The sequence below is a fragment of the Equus asinus genome, chromosome 15 (genome assembly GCF_041296235.1).
Source record: "Equus asinus isolate D_3611 breed Donkey chromosome 15, EquAss-T2T_v2, whole genome shotgun sequence".
NCBI lineage: Eukaryota > Metazoa > Chordata > Mammalia > Perissodactyla > Equidae > Equus > Equus asinus.
The window spans coordinates 5,787,218-5,806,977 of record NC_091804.1 but is presented as its reverse complement, the minus strand read 5'-3'; the positions used below and the strand labels follow the sequence as shown (position 1 = coordinate 5,806,977).

At 48.3% G+C, this 19,760-nt stretch overlaps 1 protein-coding gene across 2 annotated transcripts in view; it reads left to right on the top strand.

Annotated features, from left to right (window-relative positions):
- SLC24A3 (solute carrier family 24 member 3) overlaps window positions 1-19,760 on the top strand; it is a 457,448-nt gene that overhangs the window by 336,390 nt on the left and 101,298 nt on the right. For both annotated transcript variants that reach the window (XM_044748140.2, XM_014855848.3), the window contains one exon: window positions 184-287. In XM_044748140.2, the coding sequence (XP_044604075.2) occupies window positions 184-287 (104 nt within the window). The remainder of the gene's footprint in view (window positions 1-183; window positions 288-19,760) is intronic.

The window sequence follows — 19,760 nt, the reverse complement described above, 5'->3', positions numbered from 1 at the left end:
TGAAGGTGCCAATGCTGCAGTGGGACAGTTTCCCCAGTGCAGATTAGAAAGCTCTCTCCAATCCTTGGCTGTTTCCTGCTGATCTTGAGAAGTGTGGAACTTAGCGCCTGTGAAAGCTCCCCGCACCCACCTTGGAATGCAGCTGGCCACAATGGCCAGGCTGACACTGGGTCTGTGTTTCAGGCGTCTTCATCACCAAGGGCGACGTGGGAGTAGGGACCATCGTGGGCTCAGCAGTATTCAATATCCTGTGTATCATCGGTGTCTGTGGGCTCTTCGCCGGGCAGGTAAGAGTGACGGCAGAATGTGGCATCTGGGGAGTGGTGGCGTGGAGGTGGGGCAGGGGCCTGTCCGGCAGGAGCACAGCCAGCGTGGGGCCCGTGGGCTGGGGTCACGGTGCCATGGGATCTCACAGCCCGGGAGGCTGGCCCAACTGGAACTGGAAGTTGTCAGGCACCGCTATTTGGTCTCCATGTTGGTGGGATGCACAGTAGCCTGGTCCACGTGAGCCATCAACCAGCCTGAAGATGCAGGCTAGGAATCTGAAGGTGTCGCCTTCATTTCGATGTGTTACTGATCTGAACTGGAATGACCTATAACAATTTTAGGTATGCTTTTCCTCAGTGGAAAGAGAGTAAATAAAGGAGAGAGAGACAAGAAATGACACAGATTTCTTTCTGCTAAAAACAGTTTGGAGTTGTCACAGTTTAAGACCCAATCCTTCCTTTTCTACAGTGATCAAGCATTTTTCTTACATGTTCCCTTTAGCTTGCTTTTGGTTCATGAGGGTCTTTGCGTGCCTGTATTTTATCTGTGGAGACTATCCCACTGCCAAGGGGTATCATGGGTCCTTGTCCTTTATGAATGCTGGTGTCTGTTTTGGAAAGTCATGGGAAGACACCTGGAAGTCGCCGAGTGTGAGGCTGCCTGGCAGCCTGGACGTTACAGGGCACCCAAGGGTTTGCAGCCATCCTGTTGGCTCTGATGTCCTAGTTCCCTCATAGGAATTTATTCAGAAACAACGTGATCCTGAGCTCTCTGTCCAATCATCCAGGGCTCTGAGTGTCTTCTAGGAAAAGTGACTTCTCAAAGCTTGTTGACGGCGCTCCACTTGCAGTATCGAGGAAGCTGGGGATCCTAACCAGCTCCCTCCCTGTGGAGGAGGCAGGGGCCTGCTGGAAGCGGTGGGTTGGTTTGGAAGGCTGAGGAAAGCTCCTGTGAACCCTCCCTCACATCCTCTCCCAGCCCCTCCGTCATTCAGTCCTCCGGCAGGGGCCCCTGATGCCGCCCGACTCTCTAAGGCTGACTAGAGTCTCTCAGGCAGGACGCGCTTGGGCACCCAGTGCTGTTCCCCACTGCCCACTTTTTACTTCCATCATCTTCGTGCCTATCGATTTGTCCAGGTTACCTGCTGGGTTCGTTGCTTCTGGGTGACAGGCAGAGGGACACCTGATCTCATCAGGAATAGGCTCCAGAGCCCACAGGTGGACGGTTACTTCTGAGAAGAGGCTTCTGTACAGCTGCGCCCATACGTGGGGGTTGAGTTCTGCCCCACTTGCTAGACTGAATGTTTTATTTTTTCTCACCCTTTTGGTCCCTTATCTCTTTCTTAGATTTTGTGGACCCATGATACGGTGTTTTTTAGATCTCCTATAAATGCGGTTAGTACCAAAAAAAGAAAAAAAGAAATGAGTGTCTGTCTTTGCCTTTGGCGCTATTTGCACTTCCCAGGCTCTCGTCTCTGTTGGCCACCTTCTCGTTGTCTGCCAGAGATGAACAGGCACATCCTACAGAAGAGCTGTTGCTGTTAGCTCTCTCTTAATTAGCATTGTCACCATTAGCAGTATGATTATTAGCCTGGCCATTATCAGTGTTGTCATTAGTTCAGTCATTTGTACCTGAAGCTTGATGCAAAGGCAACCCTAAAGAGGGAGAAATGATGTAAAGAAATGAAACAAATGACTGGGAAACATCTAGTAAATGCCATGCAACTAATTACATATGAAGTGGCTTGAATGCTTTTGGATTTCATAATTTATTAGCAATGCAATTAATCACTGGCTTGGTTAGAACAGCTGCATTAAAGACAAATTGCTTCCTGAACTTTACCAAGTGCTGCCATCAGTCACTCTACCTCCTCTGGAAGGTCTTTGCCGAGTTCATGTCACGACTCTGAATGATCGTGGAGAAAGGTACCCCCCATGATGATGTTAGAAGTAGCCCACGTGATGTTTCTGGGGGCCAGCCCTGCTTTCTGTCTTTCCTTGTCCCGTGCCCACTTGGAGAGTTCCAAAGCCATCCAGCTCTCTTCTTCAGGGCTTTGTAGAATCCATGAAGTCTTTGCAGAGGGAGAAAAATGATGTTTTGGAAAGAACATGAGCCCAGGAATCAGACTGGCCTGGGCTTGAGTCCTGACTCTGCCATTTGCTGGCTGTGGAGCCTTGGGGGAAGTCCTTCATCTCCCTCAGCCTGGAGTGGGTATAAGCGCACCTGCCTCCCACGTCACCGGCGGGATGAAACATAACGTGTTCAGCATTAAACAGCACCTGGCCCACGTCGTACGTGCTCAGTAAAGTTAGACACAATTATCAGCTCTCAGAAGAATAACGATCCCTGGGATCCTCCTCTCCAAATTCTACCCTAGGCTGCTGTGATCATTTGACCAAACAGTTGGTAGAACTCACTCGCTAATAGTAGGACGGCTGCAGGATGCCCAGTGTGGAGGCAAGGGAGGGTCGGGGAGGTCTTCTAAGTGAAAATCAAAGTAGGGAAGTGTTGATAGAAGGATGATCTCGGGGGACTGGTCTTTGCCTCTGCGCTGTCTGATCAGTGGGCGGAAAAGAAAGATCAGTAAGAAATGCACGCTGCCTTAAATCTTGAGAAGCCGTCCCAGGGCGGTGGAGCCGGAGCAGTGTAACATTATAGCAGAGGGTGGATATTGGGAACTGAACTGATTAATAAATCCAATCATGGCTCTCACTTAGCATTGTTATTTATGTCGCTCCGCACTTTCCTTTGGCTGGAGAATTACCAGCGAGTGCCGGTGGGCCTCTCTCGAATGTGTTCCGGCGTGAAGGGCTGCTCGTGACCAAGTCTGTTACCCATCTGAAATTAAAGTAATTAAGCCACAAGGTTTGAGTTCCTGTCTCAATTAGGGTTTTGATGAATTCGAGGTAATTAAACGTCTGCGGTATTTGCAGTCTGCAGACACACCTGGGCTTTGGTGCTCGCCTAAGGTACTTTGGGGAGTTTTATGGGACAAGAAGGAAATTGCTTCTTACAAAGTGGCTTATCTAGTGCTTCTTGGCATGCCTGCAGGACGTTTACAGGCTGTGGCCCTACAAGTTTCCTTTATTTAAAAACAAAAAATAAAAAGAATGAAGTGAGAATATCAAGCTCTAATGCAACTTGCTAATGTATTTCGGATATTGTATTGAAAGAACTTCATGCCAGTTCTGTAAGACATCATACCGATTATTTAAATCCTCCATCCAGAGCACGTTAAGCTTTAAAGACATAACCACAAACAGAGAGTAAATAGTGTGACCACGTCCCGGATTAGGACTTTCGTATCCCGGTTATTACAGGCCGGCAGACAACTCCAGTTTATATTGAAGAGCTCCAACACCAGCGCTCCTGGCATCCTCCGCATGTGCCTGACGTGCTCTGGCGAGGTGCATCCAATCTTAGCTGGGTTTGCCTCTCCTCAAATAACCGCCTGTGCATGCTGGCCCATTTACACAAACCCGAGCAGCCCCCAGAGCTTACACACCTGCATTGAAACCTGCCTTGGATGGGGTTTCCCCAGAAGGAGACTATAAGCAGCGATTCAAGCTCGAGTAGTTTATCTAACGGGTGATCCCAGGGCATGCCAGCTGGGGAGTGGAGCAGTGAGACAGGGAAGAGAACAAGCAAGCTACCGCTGGGGGCCACTGGGATTTACTCCTTCTAGGGGAACTGGGAGGTGGTGTAGAACGCGGCCCCCAGCTTACCTCACCCAAGGGGAAGAGAGCTGGGGTGTTTACCCAACAACCTCCACCAACTGTTGGTTAAGGTTGTTCCTAAAGGACGTTCCAGCTTGCCAGGCATAGGTAGGATGGACTTGGGGCCCAGAGAAAATCTCCAAGCGAAGAGACATAGGGGCTGGCCCTTGGAAGGAGGTAAAAGTGAGGAGCTATGTGTGGGACCATAGAGTGTTTGCTGCAAACTCAAGACTAAGTTTTTAAAAATAAGCTACCTGGTGGGTCCCGCCTCCACCTCCCTTGGATGAAACAAGCATTAGTACTAGGCTGACTATTAAGAGTTCAGGGCCAGGACGTCTTGCATTTAGGGAATTTCCTCTAATGTGAAAAATAACAGCTACCATTCTAGGAGCTTTCTGCTTCCAGTTAGGACGCAGAAGACCTTAGCTCCCGTGGGAGCACCGAAAAAAATCTGGCTAATATAAAAATCATTTTTATATGTGGCTCTATCAAAGAATGGAGACAGGAAAGGCTTGATGAACTGATTTCCAGAGAGAGGAGCCCTTGGTAAGTGAGCGGTGACCCTGGCAGGTCTGAGCGCAGGGAGAGCAGAGGCTGCCCAAGACCCAGAACCTCGCAGGGTGGAGACGGAGCCCGCTGATTGCAGGCAGTGGTAGAGCGAGATGGGATGTGTTGTGGTCAGAGAGACTAGGACGGGCAATGGTACTTTGTTCTGCACAGCAGTCTTTTCCACCCCACCCCAAATCTGCTGAGCAAAAGGGGAATGAAGGCAGGACTGGTAAGCAGAGAGCAATCACCCCATCTGCCCCAGCTCCCACGTTCTCCCGATACCTGCAATTGAGGAGTCCATGGGCTTACATGGAACCCCAGACCAAATCCTGGTGAGAACTAGGAGCCTAGCCCGTCCTTGGGACGCTGGGTGTGGGCTGAGCTGACCAGAGGTGGGCGCAGCTCAGTCTCCATCAAAGGAACCCGGCTGACTTCCGAATCGTCACCTCCTCACTTAGCCAACAGAAAGAGCAGAACGTGAAGTTCCCAGAGAAAAGAGCATTCTTCAGTTCTTACTCTTTTTCTACATGTGATTTCCAGGATGCAATAATAAATTACAAAACCTATGAAGAGGCAGGAATAAGACTCATAATCATAAGGAAACAGCAGCAGAAGCCAACCTCAGATGATCCAGATGTAAGAATTACAGAAGAGAATTTAAAATGTCTGTAGTAAATAAAGATGGGAAGAATAAATGAATGGATGGATAATTTCAGCAGAGAAGTGGAAAAAATAAGAAAACCAGATAGAAACTACATATCAAAAAAAAAAACCCACAAACCAGCTATCATTTTGTAAGCTTCTCCAGGGTGCTGGCATTGCACTAGACGCTTTATGAATATTCATAGAAACACACCCACTGAGTTTTAAGATAGTATTTTGCTCATTTACAGACAAGGAGACGGGTCTCTGGGCAGGAGGGCTACCGTGGGGTGGATAAGCCTGGATTTGAGTCCACATCTGCTGACTGTAAATTCCATTCTCCCTCCTCTTGGGGAACCTAGCATTTAAAAGTCTCCAGGTGTTCTACTGCGTTCTCATGATTAGCCTCAGCTTTTAGGTATTTGTTGGATGTTTTGAGTGTAGAAGGGCTGGGGGCAGTGCAAAGAACAGGCGCATCAGCACACGGTGGTGACCAGAGATGAGGGATAGGTGGACTCTGCGCAACCATGCTGGGCTAGAAACTTCTTTCATGATCAGATGACACCGTCCCATGCTAGGCTTTCACTAGCATGTTGAAATGCTAGTGAGGTGGAGGATTCAGGCTAATAAACAAGTGAGAGACCCACAGACCACCCAGTTTACCCTGTACACCTTGAGTTCTGGCCTCCTGTTCCCCAGACAGAACCTAGAACATCTCTTATCATGTTCCAATTCTGAGAAGCATCCCGATTCCCTGAGAGGCTGGGGACTGAGGACAGGCGAGGCCCAAAACCGCACACCACTAGTTGCCAAACCTAAAAATAGGGTCTGAAGCCCTCCCACTCACCCTCGAGAGGGAAGTGAAAGTGCTAGGAGGAGAAGCAGCGTCCATGGAGACTGGAGGAGCAGGTGCAGGGGGAGTCCTCGCCCAGGAAGCAGGAGTAGACCACGGCCAGGGGCAGGTCCCTGGAGTGCTCACTGAGTTCTATCACATTCCAGTAAAATGTAGTTTGTCCCCGTGTCATCTGCAGGCCACCTGCCTCAGGAAGACCTTGCTAGAAGGTGTGTCCCCAGCCCTAGGCCAGACCGAGTCAGAAGAGCAGCTGTACCTGCTTGAGCCCCATCTGCAGGCTCAGCTCTGCTCGGATTCTTGGACAGCTCATCCATGAGCAGGAGCAGCCCTCCCCGGGCAGTGGGCCCAGGCAGCACACAGTCCCCCTTGTGCCCCAGTCCTCTAACTGGCTGTCTGCCTGGGGCTGTCTTGCTCACTGTCCACTGGGAATTCTTTTCCCTGGCCGTTCTCCCTTGCCCCTGCAAGGCCAGGTCCTGACAGGTCCTGATCTTCCCGTGACAGACACTGTGGTTCCCGGCCCAGAGCTCCATTAAGGTCACCCGCCCAGCTTGGCACTGCTCCATCTCCTTGGCCTCTGCCTCCTCATCTCAGATCTCTGTTAGCTTTGACTTTGGCTCACAGCACTTGTTTCTAGTTTGTTCTACCTCGTTGAAATGATCTCCAGAAATCAGATCCATTCTCAGACCCACATCTTAGATTAGTTAAGAGGCTTTCAGGTAACAAAAAACTGGCTTCTTAAATAAAGAGAATTTATTGATGGCTCTGAAAAATACAGAAGAAAATGTACATCAGGCATGGTTTGATCAGGGCTCCACCCCATTTTCAGTGATTCTTTTGTCACTAATCTCTTCTGACTCCTTCCTCAGAATAGTTTTTCTTCACGGCAAAAAAATGGCTGTAGCAGTTTTAGGCCTCATACGCACATACACACTGACAAGAAAAGAGAAAGAGAATGTCTCTCCAGTGACCCCACCTTTCATCCCTGACCTGGCATCATCAAACAAAAATCTGATTGGGCCAACTAAGGTCAGCTGACCATCCCTGAGCCAATCACTGTGGAAGGAGCTAGACTTACTCAGTTGGCTGAGGTTAGTCAGGAACCACCCACTCATTCCCTCCACCTCAGAGGTAAGAATGTGATCAGTTCCACCCCAAATAGGCAGCTTTTGGTCCCTGGTTATCATACAGATAAACGACAAGACAAAGCCTGTGCAGTATTGTGTGCTGCTGTGATGGCTGCTTTCCCTGAGGGGTGTAACACACGCAATAAAATGCACAGATCAGTCACAGGTCTTTGTGTGGACATAGGCTTTTATTTCTTTTGGGTGAATAATACAGCAGTGGGATTGCTGGGTTGTATAGTGAGTATGTTTGTGAGAAACTGCCAACAGTTTTTCAAAGTGGCTGAACCCTTTCATATTTGCATTAATAATATGTGAGATTCCAGCTGTTCTGCATCATCAGCACTTGGTGTTATCAGTTTTGTTTTGTTTTCTTTTAATCTTATCCATTCTGGTGAGTATGAACGGCCCCTCATTGTGGTTTTAATTTGCATTTCCCTGACCAGTCATGATGTTGAGCATGTTTTCACGTGCTTACTTGTCATCCATGCATTTTCTCTGGTTGGAGAGTCTGATCACATCTTTGCCCATTTTTTCATTGAGGTTTTTGTCCTCTTAATTCCATTGTCAATGTGTTCTCCAAACCATTACCCTTGACCAATCCCTCTGCGTTATTCTGTCCAATTCATTTCCACTTCTGAATCCATGGAGAGTAGGGCTCTTAGAAATGACTTACACTGGTCATGGAAATGTTTTATTAGGGTTGTTTCTTACATTTGAGTTTTCAAGAGAGGTACTCAGAAACAGCGCTCTTGATTGTGTGGGAGGAAATGAAGAGGTCACATTCCTTCATCCGACAAACCTGGATGCAGCATCACTGAGGTCTGAAGTTCTTCCTTCTAGAAATGTGAGGAGGAGCGTAGGAGTCCCTGGCAGCTGGGGATGAACACTCCTTCCGTGTAATTAAGTCTCACGTTGCTCCTTGGAAATGAGTTGAGGGGATGGAGTTTCAAGGCACCGTCTGCGTCCTTGGAAAGGCTGTCCTCGGTGCTGGCGAACTTTCAGGGTACAAGGAGCCCAGGATCTTCAGCGATTGCAGCTGAGCACCATCCCAAGAAGAGAGTTCATCTTTGGGCCCAAATGGCATTTTCATGACCATGCCCAACTGGGCACAATGTCACCCATGCTGCCCCCTATTGCAGCCGGGCCCTCTCCCCCCACAAGTAGCTGAACCTGCAGTGAAGAGTGACTGTCATGGAGGCAAAAGCCTGTCTGGCTGCGGATGCTCGTTTTATTTATTATTCCTCGTTAACAAGCACGTGTCTGGTTCTTGCCCTGAGTCAGCACTGTTCTCACAGCCTTAGGTACATTCACTTGTTTGATCCCCACAATAACACTCTGAGGAGGATGCTGTTTTTACAGAAGAAGAAACTGAGGCTCTGAGAGATTAAGTAACGTGTCCATCACAGAACCAGTTATGTCAAGAGGCTTTTAGGGCTCAGGGGTCCAGCCAGCAGCACAGAAATGGTCAGTTCTCCCTGAAGCCCAGCTCAGAGTTGAGTCCGACCCAAGGCCTTGTACATCAGTGCCCTCCAGAGTATGGCCGTCCTCCCATTCCTTCACACTCAGCGCCTGCCCATCACCGTAGAACCCCCCTCACGGAGCAGGCCGAGGGCGTGATGGGGTGGAAAGGGGAGCCCTCAGTGCCTCTTTCACCCGCAGCTGGGATGTGTTTATGGTGTCTGCCGAGCTTACCTTCCTCTGGCTTCCTGGGCCCCACACGTCCACTTCTGGGCTCCACAGAAGCTGTCAGAGGGGCCCAGGCACCCCAGCACTTGGCAGGAGACCCCTCACCTCCACACCTGCCCTTTATTCACAGGCAGAGCCTGCAGACAAAACTAAGGGAGGTGAAGAATTCCAGTCCTGGCCTTCTAACTCCACCCCAGGCAAAGTCACTGGAAAGATTCCTTGATAAAAGAGAACCTAGAATGTTAGCAGGTCATGAAAGTGCATATGCAGCAGGACAAAGAAGGCTGCTACCATCTCTTCCGTCAGCCCAGTGTCCGCCAGAGTGCCCCCGGCCTGGCCTCTTGTTGCCCCACATTCACAGGGCTCTGCATGGGCTGTGACAGAGCAGACCAGATTTCGTGCCTTGGGTCTGAGCAGCTGTGGTCAAAGTGTCCGTGCCTAAGCCGGAGCCAGCACGTGAGGCCTGAGGCTGCCCCGACTTAAAATCACAAGCCTGTCTCTGCACGATAATGTTAATTAAAGGTGGTTTGTCTCTTCGTGTTGTCCTCTGTGACTTTAAAGCCAGGGTCATGATCCGCACTGGTGTTCTGGGGGAGATGTTGATTATGTTCCTTCTTGGGGCAGGAAGTTCATTTCTTGATTCAACAAGTGTTTGCTGAGGACTTACCACGTACCAGGCACTATTCTAGAGGCTGGAGGGACACCAGCGAAACAGTTACATTCTAGCAGTGGGCTGTGGGATGTCGCATACCTAGCAAAGATAATAAATTGAGAGACCAGATAGAGAGAAAGAGAGTATGAGATTGTGGGATGGTGAGATAGGGAGATGACATATGTGCCAGGTGGTGGTCACTGCTGTGAAGGAAAATAAAGCGAGGCAGGGCTCCCAGAGAGCCGGGGGAGAAGAGTTACTGATTTATAAAGCGTTTCCAGGGAAGGGACTTCTGCAAGAGTTGATAGTTTAACAGAGTGAGAAAATACTGCTAAATTCCCTTCCATGAAGAAAATGGCACCATCTAAAACGAAGATTCCAGTTCCAGGCACTGTTTTGAACAACTGAGTCTCTCTGAGCAGAGGGAATGTGTCACCCAAGCAGATAGACAGCCGCTGTCCCCGGGGAAACTGTGCAAACCTCACAAGCTGGAATAAGAAAACAGCAATGCCTCGGGCGACAGGAAGAGGCATGCTCAGTGAGCACCCTATCCCCAGCAACGATGGAATGCAGGAGGGGGCTACAGAGCATAGGGAATCCCCCTCCTGCCAGGAGACAGTCGCGGTGTGAGGCTGTGAACTCCTGAAAGCTCATCCTGTCTCCACTGTTTCCCACTGTTTCTGCAGCACCAGGAGTATGGCCTGCATGTGGGAGGGGCTCAGTCCATCTTTGATAATGACTGACACTGGGGAGGGGAGGGATGATCGTGGCATCAGAGCTAGAGTTCACAGTACCCCACAGCCTGGCACAGACTTGCTCAGGAACTATTTGACGGGAGCCTGGGGGGGTTAGACAATGTGTGGGTGAATGTCCCAACTTGCCACCAGATGCCCCAAAGACAAGGTGGGTTGAAATAGCGGAAAGTCTTTGGGCAGAACTTGAGACGTAGTCATGAAACGGAATTATTGGTTTTACGTGGCTTTCCATTCAGTGCCTATTATGTGCAGGCACAGAGCGTACAGAGGTGAACAAGATAGGAAAGTTCCTGCCCTCCTTGAGCTCATGGACCAGTGGGGAAACAGGCAAAGAGCACGGAAACCAACGAATGATCAAATAATAGTACAAAGAAAACGTCCTTGAAGGAAAAGTATAGGGCAGTGGGATGGAGGATGACTGGTGGGGAAGGTAGAGGGAGCAGCTTTAGGGAGGGCGGTCAGGAAAGTGTCCCAAATCAGGAAGGCAACTCTGCGTAGGAAGATTTGGGGAAGAAAGTTCTAGGTGGAAAGAGTAGTGGGTGTTCAGACAGGAACAAACATGGTGTGCTTGAAGGTCAGAAGAAAGGCCAGTCTGGAGCCTAGTGAAAAAGGGAGAGTGTGGCCAAGAGAGAGCTCTGGTTGGGGCAGATCATTCTGGGGATTTGGGTGCAATGGGAAGCCACTGGAGAGTTTTAAGCTGTAGAGTACAAATACCTGATTTATACTTTGGGAAATTCCTTCCAACTACTCTGTGGAAAAAGGTTTTCTATGGTGACAAGATGGTGGCAGGGAAACGAGTTAGGAAGTCTGTGGTGACGCATGAGTTGAACTCTGGGAATAAAGATAGTGAGAAGTGGTTGTTGGATTTAGAAGATTTTTGGAGGTAATACCAAGAGGATTTGCTAATGAATTGGAAAGGAGGGTGAGAGAATGAGGTAAATCAGGGGAGACTCCGGGGATTTTGTGTTGAGCGATGTAGATGGGTCCTGACTACACAAATGAGCACAAGCTGGTCATGAGAAATTATGAGAGCTTGTTTTCAGAGAATAGCCAGTGTATTATCTAACATGTTCTGAAGTCTACCATGGTGTGTCAGATCCAGAAACTTGGTAGGGTCACTGAAATATATTGCGTGATTTTAGTTTTTTAATTGAAAGTTCAGTCAGCCATCCGTAACTCACCGACCACTTTGCTGGGCAGCTTTTGTCGCTGAGAGCCCTGCTTAACCCTACTGAGCAGCCCAGCCAACTCTCTTCTGGAGCCACTACGACCGTGGTGTTATTGCTTGTGGTGAAAGCCCTGATTAGCTCCTTCTAGGACCTCAGATACGGTGGTGACACCTGAGTCCTGGACAGCGCTCCCCATCTTGTGTCAACCACAGTCTTCGTGAATTTACACTTGGCACCTAGGAGCTCCACAGACCACTGGAGTCATGATTTTGCATATGGGGAAGCTGGGTAAGAACAGTTGAAATCCACAGCATTTACTATGGTGTTGCCTGACCCAACATCCTCTCTGTCATCTCCCCTCCTCCTCTTCCCCCGCCTACCCTAGACCCAGATAGAGCTGGGGTGTTGTGTCAGATCACAACAGGCTGCAGTACCATGGGGTGTCTGTATTCCAGGTTCTCAGAGTTCCTGACAAGCCGCGTCTCTACTTGCGGAGGGACTCAGTCTGTAATTTTAAGATGGAGAAGCAACCAGTTTTAAAAGGGAAGGCAACCAAGGAAAATTTTGTGAGTTTTCTCTTAATGTAACAAAACGCTTTTCTAGTACTCTCTTATTTATTCCAGGCCAATCTCCTTTTATTTATGTGAAGTAAGACATTTATACCCTCCTGATTCAGCTGCTCTTTCCTGCAGGGGAAATATAACTCTGCATTTAAATAGAAACCTTAAAACTGGACCTGAGCCTGAATTTCCAAGTAAAAAAGAAACAAATGCCATTAACCTTTCCAAATGGGGTGCAGATCATTTGGGGTGTGAGAGCTCCTGTACCAAACGTCTGACTTTTGCAGGCAAAGTAAGATGGAGCAGCAGTTGGCCTGGAGCTCTCCCTCCCTGTTTCCCTGGATTACCAGAGCTACGACCCCCCAGGAGGTGGGAAAGAAAGTGGCCTCAGTGTGCTTTATTTGTGATTTTTTTCCCCAAGATGAAACTGTGGCTGCAGTTGGGGCATGGAAAATTAGAATTAGGGTACTTGATGCGGTAGCCAGCAGCTGGGAGACCCAAGGGCTAGGTGCAGCTGTTGGACAGCATTAGAGCCCTGGTCTCCATCACTGTAAGATCTTAGTCGTTACACAGTAAACCTTATTTTTCCCACTCTCTTGCTCTGTCTTTGATCACTGCAATATGCAGCTTCTAAAAACATGGGTCTCAGACTCCCCAAAGCATCTTGCTTTTTTTCCCTTTTTGTTTTTTTAACAATGTATAATATTCTTTTGGTCCCAGTTATCATCTATTTTTATTTTAAATTAAAGACAGTTTTAGTATTAATACCTAATCTTCATTGGGATCGCCGCTGAGCTCTTACAAAATTATATATATTAATTCATTTAATCTTTATATCAACCCTGTGAGGTAGGTATTGTTTTTCTCATTTTATAGATGAGAAAATAGAGCTCAGAGAGGGAGATGGAGAAACTCGCCCAGACCACATACCCAGGAATAGCAGAGTTGGGATTTGGAACTAGGCAGTCCTGTTCTAGAATTTGTATCCTCAATCTCTGTGGGACACTACGAGCCAAGGGAGCAAAACAACGCCAAGGGGCCTCCCATGGTGGAAGGTTGTAGAGAACATGTCTCGACTGAAGGAAGAGGCCGTCCTAGACTGTCAGACAGCTTCTCTCTCTGGTCTCAGAGACCACGCGCATGGGGTGTCCTTGAGCCTTTTTCTGTTAGAACCTTTTATAGGAGGTTCTGAGACTGGCGACCCAGGGCGTTGGTTGTCTCTTAGTGAGAAACAAGAGGATGTCTCCTTTTAGAAACGAAGACTCCCTCTGTTCTGAGCTATATTTACACGTGCCCTGATATGGAGGGTATTGAAATGTGGTATGGGACTAAATGGATTGTAAGGCTCTTTCTAACACTAATCATTGTGGTGCTGTGACCTTCCATGGCATCAGGCACAGAGGGCTCGCCTTTCCACTGTTCCGTGTTGACTAGAGCTACCCCTGAGCCCCTGATTGACTTGTCCAGCCTGTTCTGCCCTCTGTCTCTATTCTCTCTTTAGGAGAGTGGACTCTGTTTCAGGGACAAGGAGGAAAGATTGAAAGAGGGACAGCCCGGTGGGTTCTTCTATGACCCAGGGAGGCAAAGCTCAGGGTCCCTGGTGAAATGTTCAGTTTCCTTTTTGGAAACATGTTCTGGAACCCTTGGGCAGCTTGGTTTTGCTCATACTACCTGGAAAGGTCCAGGGGCCAAGTTGAAGGCCCAGGGGTATCTTCTGAGGGAAAGCCTCAGTTCCCGCACAAGGTGGTGATTCGCACAACTTCTGCACAAAGTTGGGGTGGAAAACCTGCTGTTTTTACCCAAGCAGTGGGTTCATCTCCCAACCGTCTCAGCCTCTCCTTGCCCCCAACTCCAGCCTCCAGACCCTGCCAGCACCACCCAGGTGAACCCCAAGGATGATTTAGAAGCAAAATGATCCTTGTGAATAATCAAGTCTCTGGGCCTGACTTGGCCAGAGTTGGGGTTGACCTTACGGAGTCCCAGCCCTGGGCTTAAGTTCCGTAGGGTTTTGGTCTGAGCACTCCTTGCCACACCACAGCATCTGCCCACTGAACATCCCAACTGTTGGGCCAGACAACTTGGTGGGGGATGATGGTGTGTCTGATGTTTTACATCTCCAACTTTGTGTTCCATAATTTCTCTCCTTTTCCAAAGGAAAGAGATTGGTGCGGAAGAGGGGTCCATAATGGATGTTTCTGAGGTTGTCTGCTTGCTTTTGGTGCTCATGTATCGAGTGAGTTCCATCAGAGATGGAATTAATGGACTCCACAAATAGTCTAGAATGACTTCATATTTGTGACCCAATCCTCTGGGGGTCTGAGTACCTGTTGGCCTATGGGCTGGCCATCATCAAACCACTTAGCCATTGTTTGAAAGCAGGAAGTCCTTTCTCCATCAAAAGAAAGAAGAGGCTTCCTGGAGCTTTCAGAGTTTGACTACATATTTTCCCTTTAGTTCTTTTCTTATTCATTAAATTGTTCATTTTGGAATTAAACGTGCTATTGCTGGCCTTGGAGCCATGTGTGCACGTAATCCAGAAAACTGCTGTGAATTCCTGGGGTACCAGCTGCTGCTGTCCTTGTGCCCCACTCAGACCCAGCCTGGTGCACAAGAGAGCAGCTGAGCCTTCGTCCCTGTCATTTCTGGGTCTGCCCTGCTCCATCATTCCAGGTCTGTGTTAAGGATTTCCAAGGATGGTCTGGGACTCCAGTGGCCGTTATTCCATGAGGGACAGCAGAGGTCTTTACAAGCCCCAGACTGCACCTGTGTGGTCCAATCACTGAGTCAGTGAGTGTTTACTGAGTAATAGTTGTGGTGCTTGGGGAGATGATGGTGACCAAGTCAGGACAGGCCCCTGAACTCTCCTGTTGCTGATATTCTAGTAGGGGAAGACAGGCTGTAAACAAGTATGTGATAAATCAACAAGGTAACTTCAGACAGAAGGAGTCTGAAGAGACTAAAACAGGGTAAGGTTAGTGACAAGCAGGGAGTAAAGGGCTGCAATGGGACCACGGCAGATGGAGCAGAGAACAAAGGCTTCTTTGGGGCTGAGACCTGACTGGTGAGAAGGAGCAGCCATGTGAAGAGCTAGAACATCCAGGCAATGAACTGCCGTGCAAAGGCTCTGAGGCAGAAACAAAGGGGCAGGTTAGAGGAACAGAAAGAAAGCCAGTGCTGCCTGAGAGCAGGGCCCTGGGGGGAACAGTGGGGGCCAGGCAGGGCTGGCAGTGGGTTCCTGAAAGCCCTGCTGAGGGGGTTGCCTGCAATCAGGACAATGTTCTAGGGAAACACTTGAGGGTGTTTTCCCTGGGGAGATGTCACAGAGAGTAGAAAGCAGTCGTAAATCCTGGTGTTAACCTAGCTCTCTCAAGATGTTCAATGGTTCTAAACCAGCTGAATGCCATATGGGCCACATCTCTGACATGACCCCGGCGTGAGTCTCCACCACAGCTGTCGATGCCTTGGATGTTGGCTCAAACCCCAATTGCTGGCTCTGAGGAACTCCCCCAGTTACCTTCCGCACCCACTCATCTCTGAACAGCTCTGCGTCCTCCATTCAGACAGCCCCTTCCCTCAGCCTGTGTTCCATTCCTGAAAGATTATGCCATCCGTTCACCTTAACCACGTTCTCATTGTTTTATTCTAAATCGCATCTTTTTTTCTTTCCAATTCTCAGCGTTCTCCCCTTTCGGGGGACCATTTTGATTAGCTGGCCCCAGGCTCTCGGATTTGCCACCCCCATTCTGGGAAGTGTTCTCCCTACCACCACCGTATTGTAACACTTGGTCTGACCAAGGTTTATGCTATTTCCAGGTACAAGAGTTAAACTGGGAAGTCAAGTTTGGGTGCTGAAATATTGGAATTTGGTTGGGCAGTCTGGTGGTTTTTTACAAACAACAGATTGGAATATTTGAAACTGGTGCTGTCCACAGAGTGGCTGCTTTGTTCGTTCACCTTCCACAAATAGCCGTCACACAGGTGTTTCTTTCAAGTCGTAATTTGTCAGATTTCTATTTGTGCTGAGCTGCCCCTGCTTCCCAGACTCTGTCCGTGGTGCCTAAACTGAGTGCACTGCACAGTTTTGTCCTCCCCCAGACTAGAGTTGGCCTAAATCCTGGTGAAAGGGGAGCAGGCTTTTGAGAGCTAGGCACTTCACATGTATGTCCTTGCTTATTCCTTATGATCACATTGGGGTAAACCCCATTTGAAAAATGAGGACATCTGACAAATGTGGTAGCCAGCTTCCAAGATTGTGTCTTGCTAATCCCAGCCTCCTGGTATGCAAGCCGTTTTGTTCCCTTCCCGCCCTGAACAAGGATCATCCATGTAACGAATAGTACATTGTGGAAACGGCAGGGTGTGACTTCTGAGGTTGGCCATAAAAGGCACTATGGCTTCTGCCTCCCTTTCTCTCTTGGATCACTTGCTCTGGGAGAAGGGGCAGCCACGTTGTGAGGACACTTAAGCAGCCCTCTGGGGAGGTCTGTGTGGAGAGAAACAGGCCTCTTGCCAACAACATAAAGTCACTAGCAACGTGACTGAGCCACCCTAAGAAGCAGTTCCTCCAGCTTCCCTAAGTCATCAGATGATTGTGGCCCCGACCAACGTCTTTATTCCAGCCTAATGAGACCTTGAGCCAGAATGACCCAACGAAGCCACTTCCAAATTTCCAACCCTCAGAAACTCTGTGAGATAATAAATGTTTATTGTGTCAAGTTGCTAAGTTTGGGAGTAGTCTGTTACACAGCATGAGGTAAAAAATACAGTAAAAGTTACCCGCATTTGACAAATGACAAAGCAGGCTCAGAGATGTAATCAGGGATTTCGAGAAATCAGTCAGTGGCAGAGCAGGGAACCAGCCGCGCGTCTGTGTCACAGAACAGTCTGTGCTCTCACCTCCCTGCACAGCTGCCCGTGGCATGTGACTTTTGACAGGTGAACAGTATCAGGAAGAAGCAACAGATCGTGTTGACTTCATCGCAGTCCTGCAATGGTCTTTGGTTTGAGGAACCCCAAGACAGTTGGAATAGTCACAATGTGTATGAACGTTAGATCAGATTTAATCAAAGCTGCATACTCACCCAGTACAACCACAGCTGTCTGATGTTTAAAGACTTTTACACTCAGTTTATTTCTAGTTCTCTCTCATAATTTTTTTAAATCACTTAAATCCACTGCCTAAATAGTCTGTTTCCAATTAGGACTTCTACTAAACTTTCTCCACAAAGGAGGTTTTTCTTTTTTCTTCTTTTATTTCATATTTTTAATTTTTTTAACAAAAATATAGCCTTGGTGCTAGAATTTAATAGCAATGTATGAGTTTCTGAAGCTGACGTCAACTGAGTCTTATGATTTTAGCAATTTATATTGGCTGCCGTGAAGAGATGAAAGTCCAACCTCACAAGCCTGCCATTTGAATTATGCCCATATTTACTCGTAAGGAGCCGTTACATGTGCTGTCTTCTTTTTGAAAAGCTATTCTGTACAGCATAGGCTTTCTGACTTATACCTGCAGGGTCTCCGTTGAGTGACCTGATTTTTCAATGTCTTCCCCAGCAAGTCACAGCCACCAAGTTGTTAAAGCTTTAGTTTTCCCACAATTCAATCTGTCGATCTTGCCAAACCAAGAGAAAACTAGTACAAGCTATTTGCTTTGAAAAAGAAAAAGAAAATTTTATCTATCAAGCTGCTTTCTTTCCAGCTCCTCCATTCGCTGGGGTCCAGTGGGACCTGAAGAAAGAGGCTGCCCCTTTCTTGCTCCCCTCACTCCCAACAGCTGTGCCCTCTTGCTGAAGCCAGTTCTGACACCCAGCTTGAAGTCTTACCCTGGGAATAGTCTTTCTTAATGCCCGGAATCATGTTTGGGTTAGGCCTCATGACCCCCCGAGCCAGACTTGCTGTTTGGCCGTGGTGAGCGGCCCAGCAAAGGAAAGTTGGCCAAACTAGCCAGCCTCCCACTCTTTCTCTCCCTGAGATAAAGTGGGCCTGTGGGATCATGCCCGGATGTCCAGGCTCAAAGGACTCCTCCCTCTGAAAGTTATTCTTGGGTACAGAGGAGGGCGGACTGCCCGCTTAGGTTCCCCATGAACCTGCTGCTCGCCGCAGTGGTGAACCTGTCCTATTCTAGTTATGACCTGCTTAGTGCTTCAGGCCTCCAGCATGGGGAAGGGTGACATCGGTCACTTAAATGAGCTTCTTACAGCAGGGTTGATTCTGGTTGAGATTGATTCAGGCAGTGCCCATAGAAGGAATGGCAGCTGGTAGTGATTTTATTTTTCACTCACAGCTCAGAGTGCTTAAAAATTATTTGGTGCTGAAATATGGAAGCACACATTTATTGTAGGGGATTTAATCTCCATCTCCAGTAAAGCTGTAAGACCCTCACTAAATGTGAGTCTGAACTACTGCTTCACAAACGATATTCATCTGACTTTGAGGAGTGAATGTTTAGAGCCCAAGGAAGTGTGCTGCCCAGCCTCCTCTCTGCCCACAAATAGAAATAGGAAGTATTTGTGCATCCCTCACATGTAGGAGGGAGATCAAAGGGGCAGGGGGCATGTAGGACTGAGGATGTAGAGGGAAGAAAGTCAGGGAAGGTCACGAACCACAGAAGAATGACCATGGCAGATGGGTGGACTGATGCTCGAGAAGAAAGTAGCTTGTCCACGCCCAGCTAGTAACTGTCAGCCTGTGAACTGAACTCCAGTGTTGTGCTTCGAGTCTGGCCTGCTTCGGCCGTTTCAGTGTGTATGTGGACTGTGACCAAGCTCTGCTTTATACCTGGTTCATCTGTCCGTCCTGACCCTCTGCAGCGCCTCAGGCCCCTTCATGAATTAACGAGAAGCTATGTAGGCATGAAGGAGAGATAGACAAGTTGAGTGGGTCTAGATGGTTATCTTCAAGGAAAGCACCAGAAAGATGAGTCAACTCAAAGATACTCTTTGAGAACTGTAACACATGACTTGCCTCCTTCTTCTGCCTCCACTCCCCAATTGGAACCGATTCTTCAGGCTCCTCAGAAGTCTCTTGCTGGACACAAATCCAGGGAGTTTTCCCACTGGGCATCATTTTCACCTGCTCCACTTTACAAAACGCTTTCTTCCTCCTGAAACCCCTCCCCTCTCACCCTCAAATGACGACATTCCTCCCCCACTGAGCTGCCCTTAGTCCCATCTCTCCTTATATGAGACAGACTCTTGTATTTTATGATTTCAGCGTCCTCCTCTGGACACCCACTCTTCATCCCTGGCCTTCACTTTTTTCCCATCCTCGGGACTTAATTTGTAAATGGGCTCCAGACCTTTCCAACCTGGGTCTTCTGAGACAGCCTCCAACTCAAGTTCTAAACCTTGAACTAATCTCTCTGCTCATTGGCTCACTATCTGTATTAGTCTTGGTGCTCCAGAGAAAAGAATCAATAATATATATATATATATATATATATATATATTTAGAGAGAGAGAGAGATTTACTATAAGGAATTGGCTCACACAGTTATGGACGCTAAGAAGTCCCAAGAACTACAGGATAAGCCAGCAAGCTGGAGACCCCACAAAAGCTGATGGTATGGTTCCAGTCCAAGTCCAAAGGCCTGAGAGCCAGGAGAGCCACTGGTGTAAGTTCCAGTCCAAGGTCAAGTGTAAAGGCAGGAGGCCGAGGGCCTAACCTGAAGACAAGCAGAGAGAAATAATTCTTTCTTCCTCAACCTTTTATTCTATTTGGGCCTTCAACGAATTGGATAAGGCCCACCTACATTGGGGAGGGCACTCTCATCCAGAAATATCCTC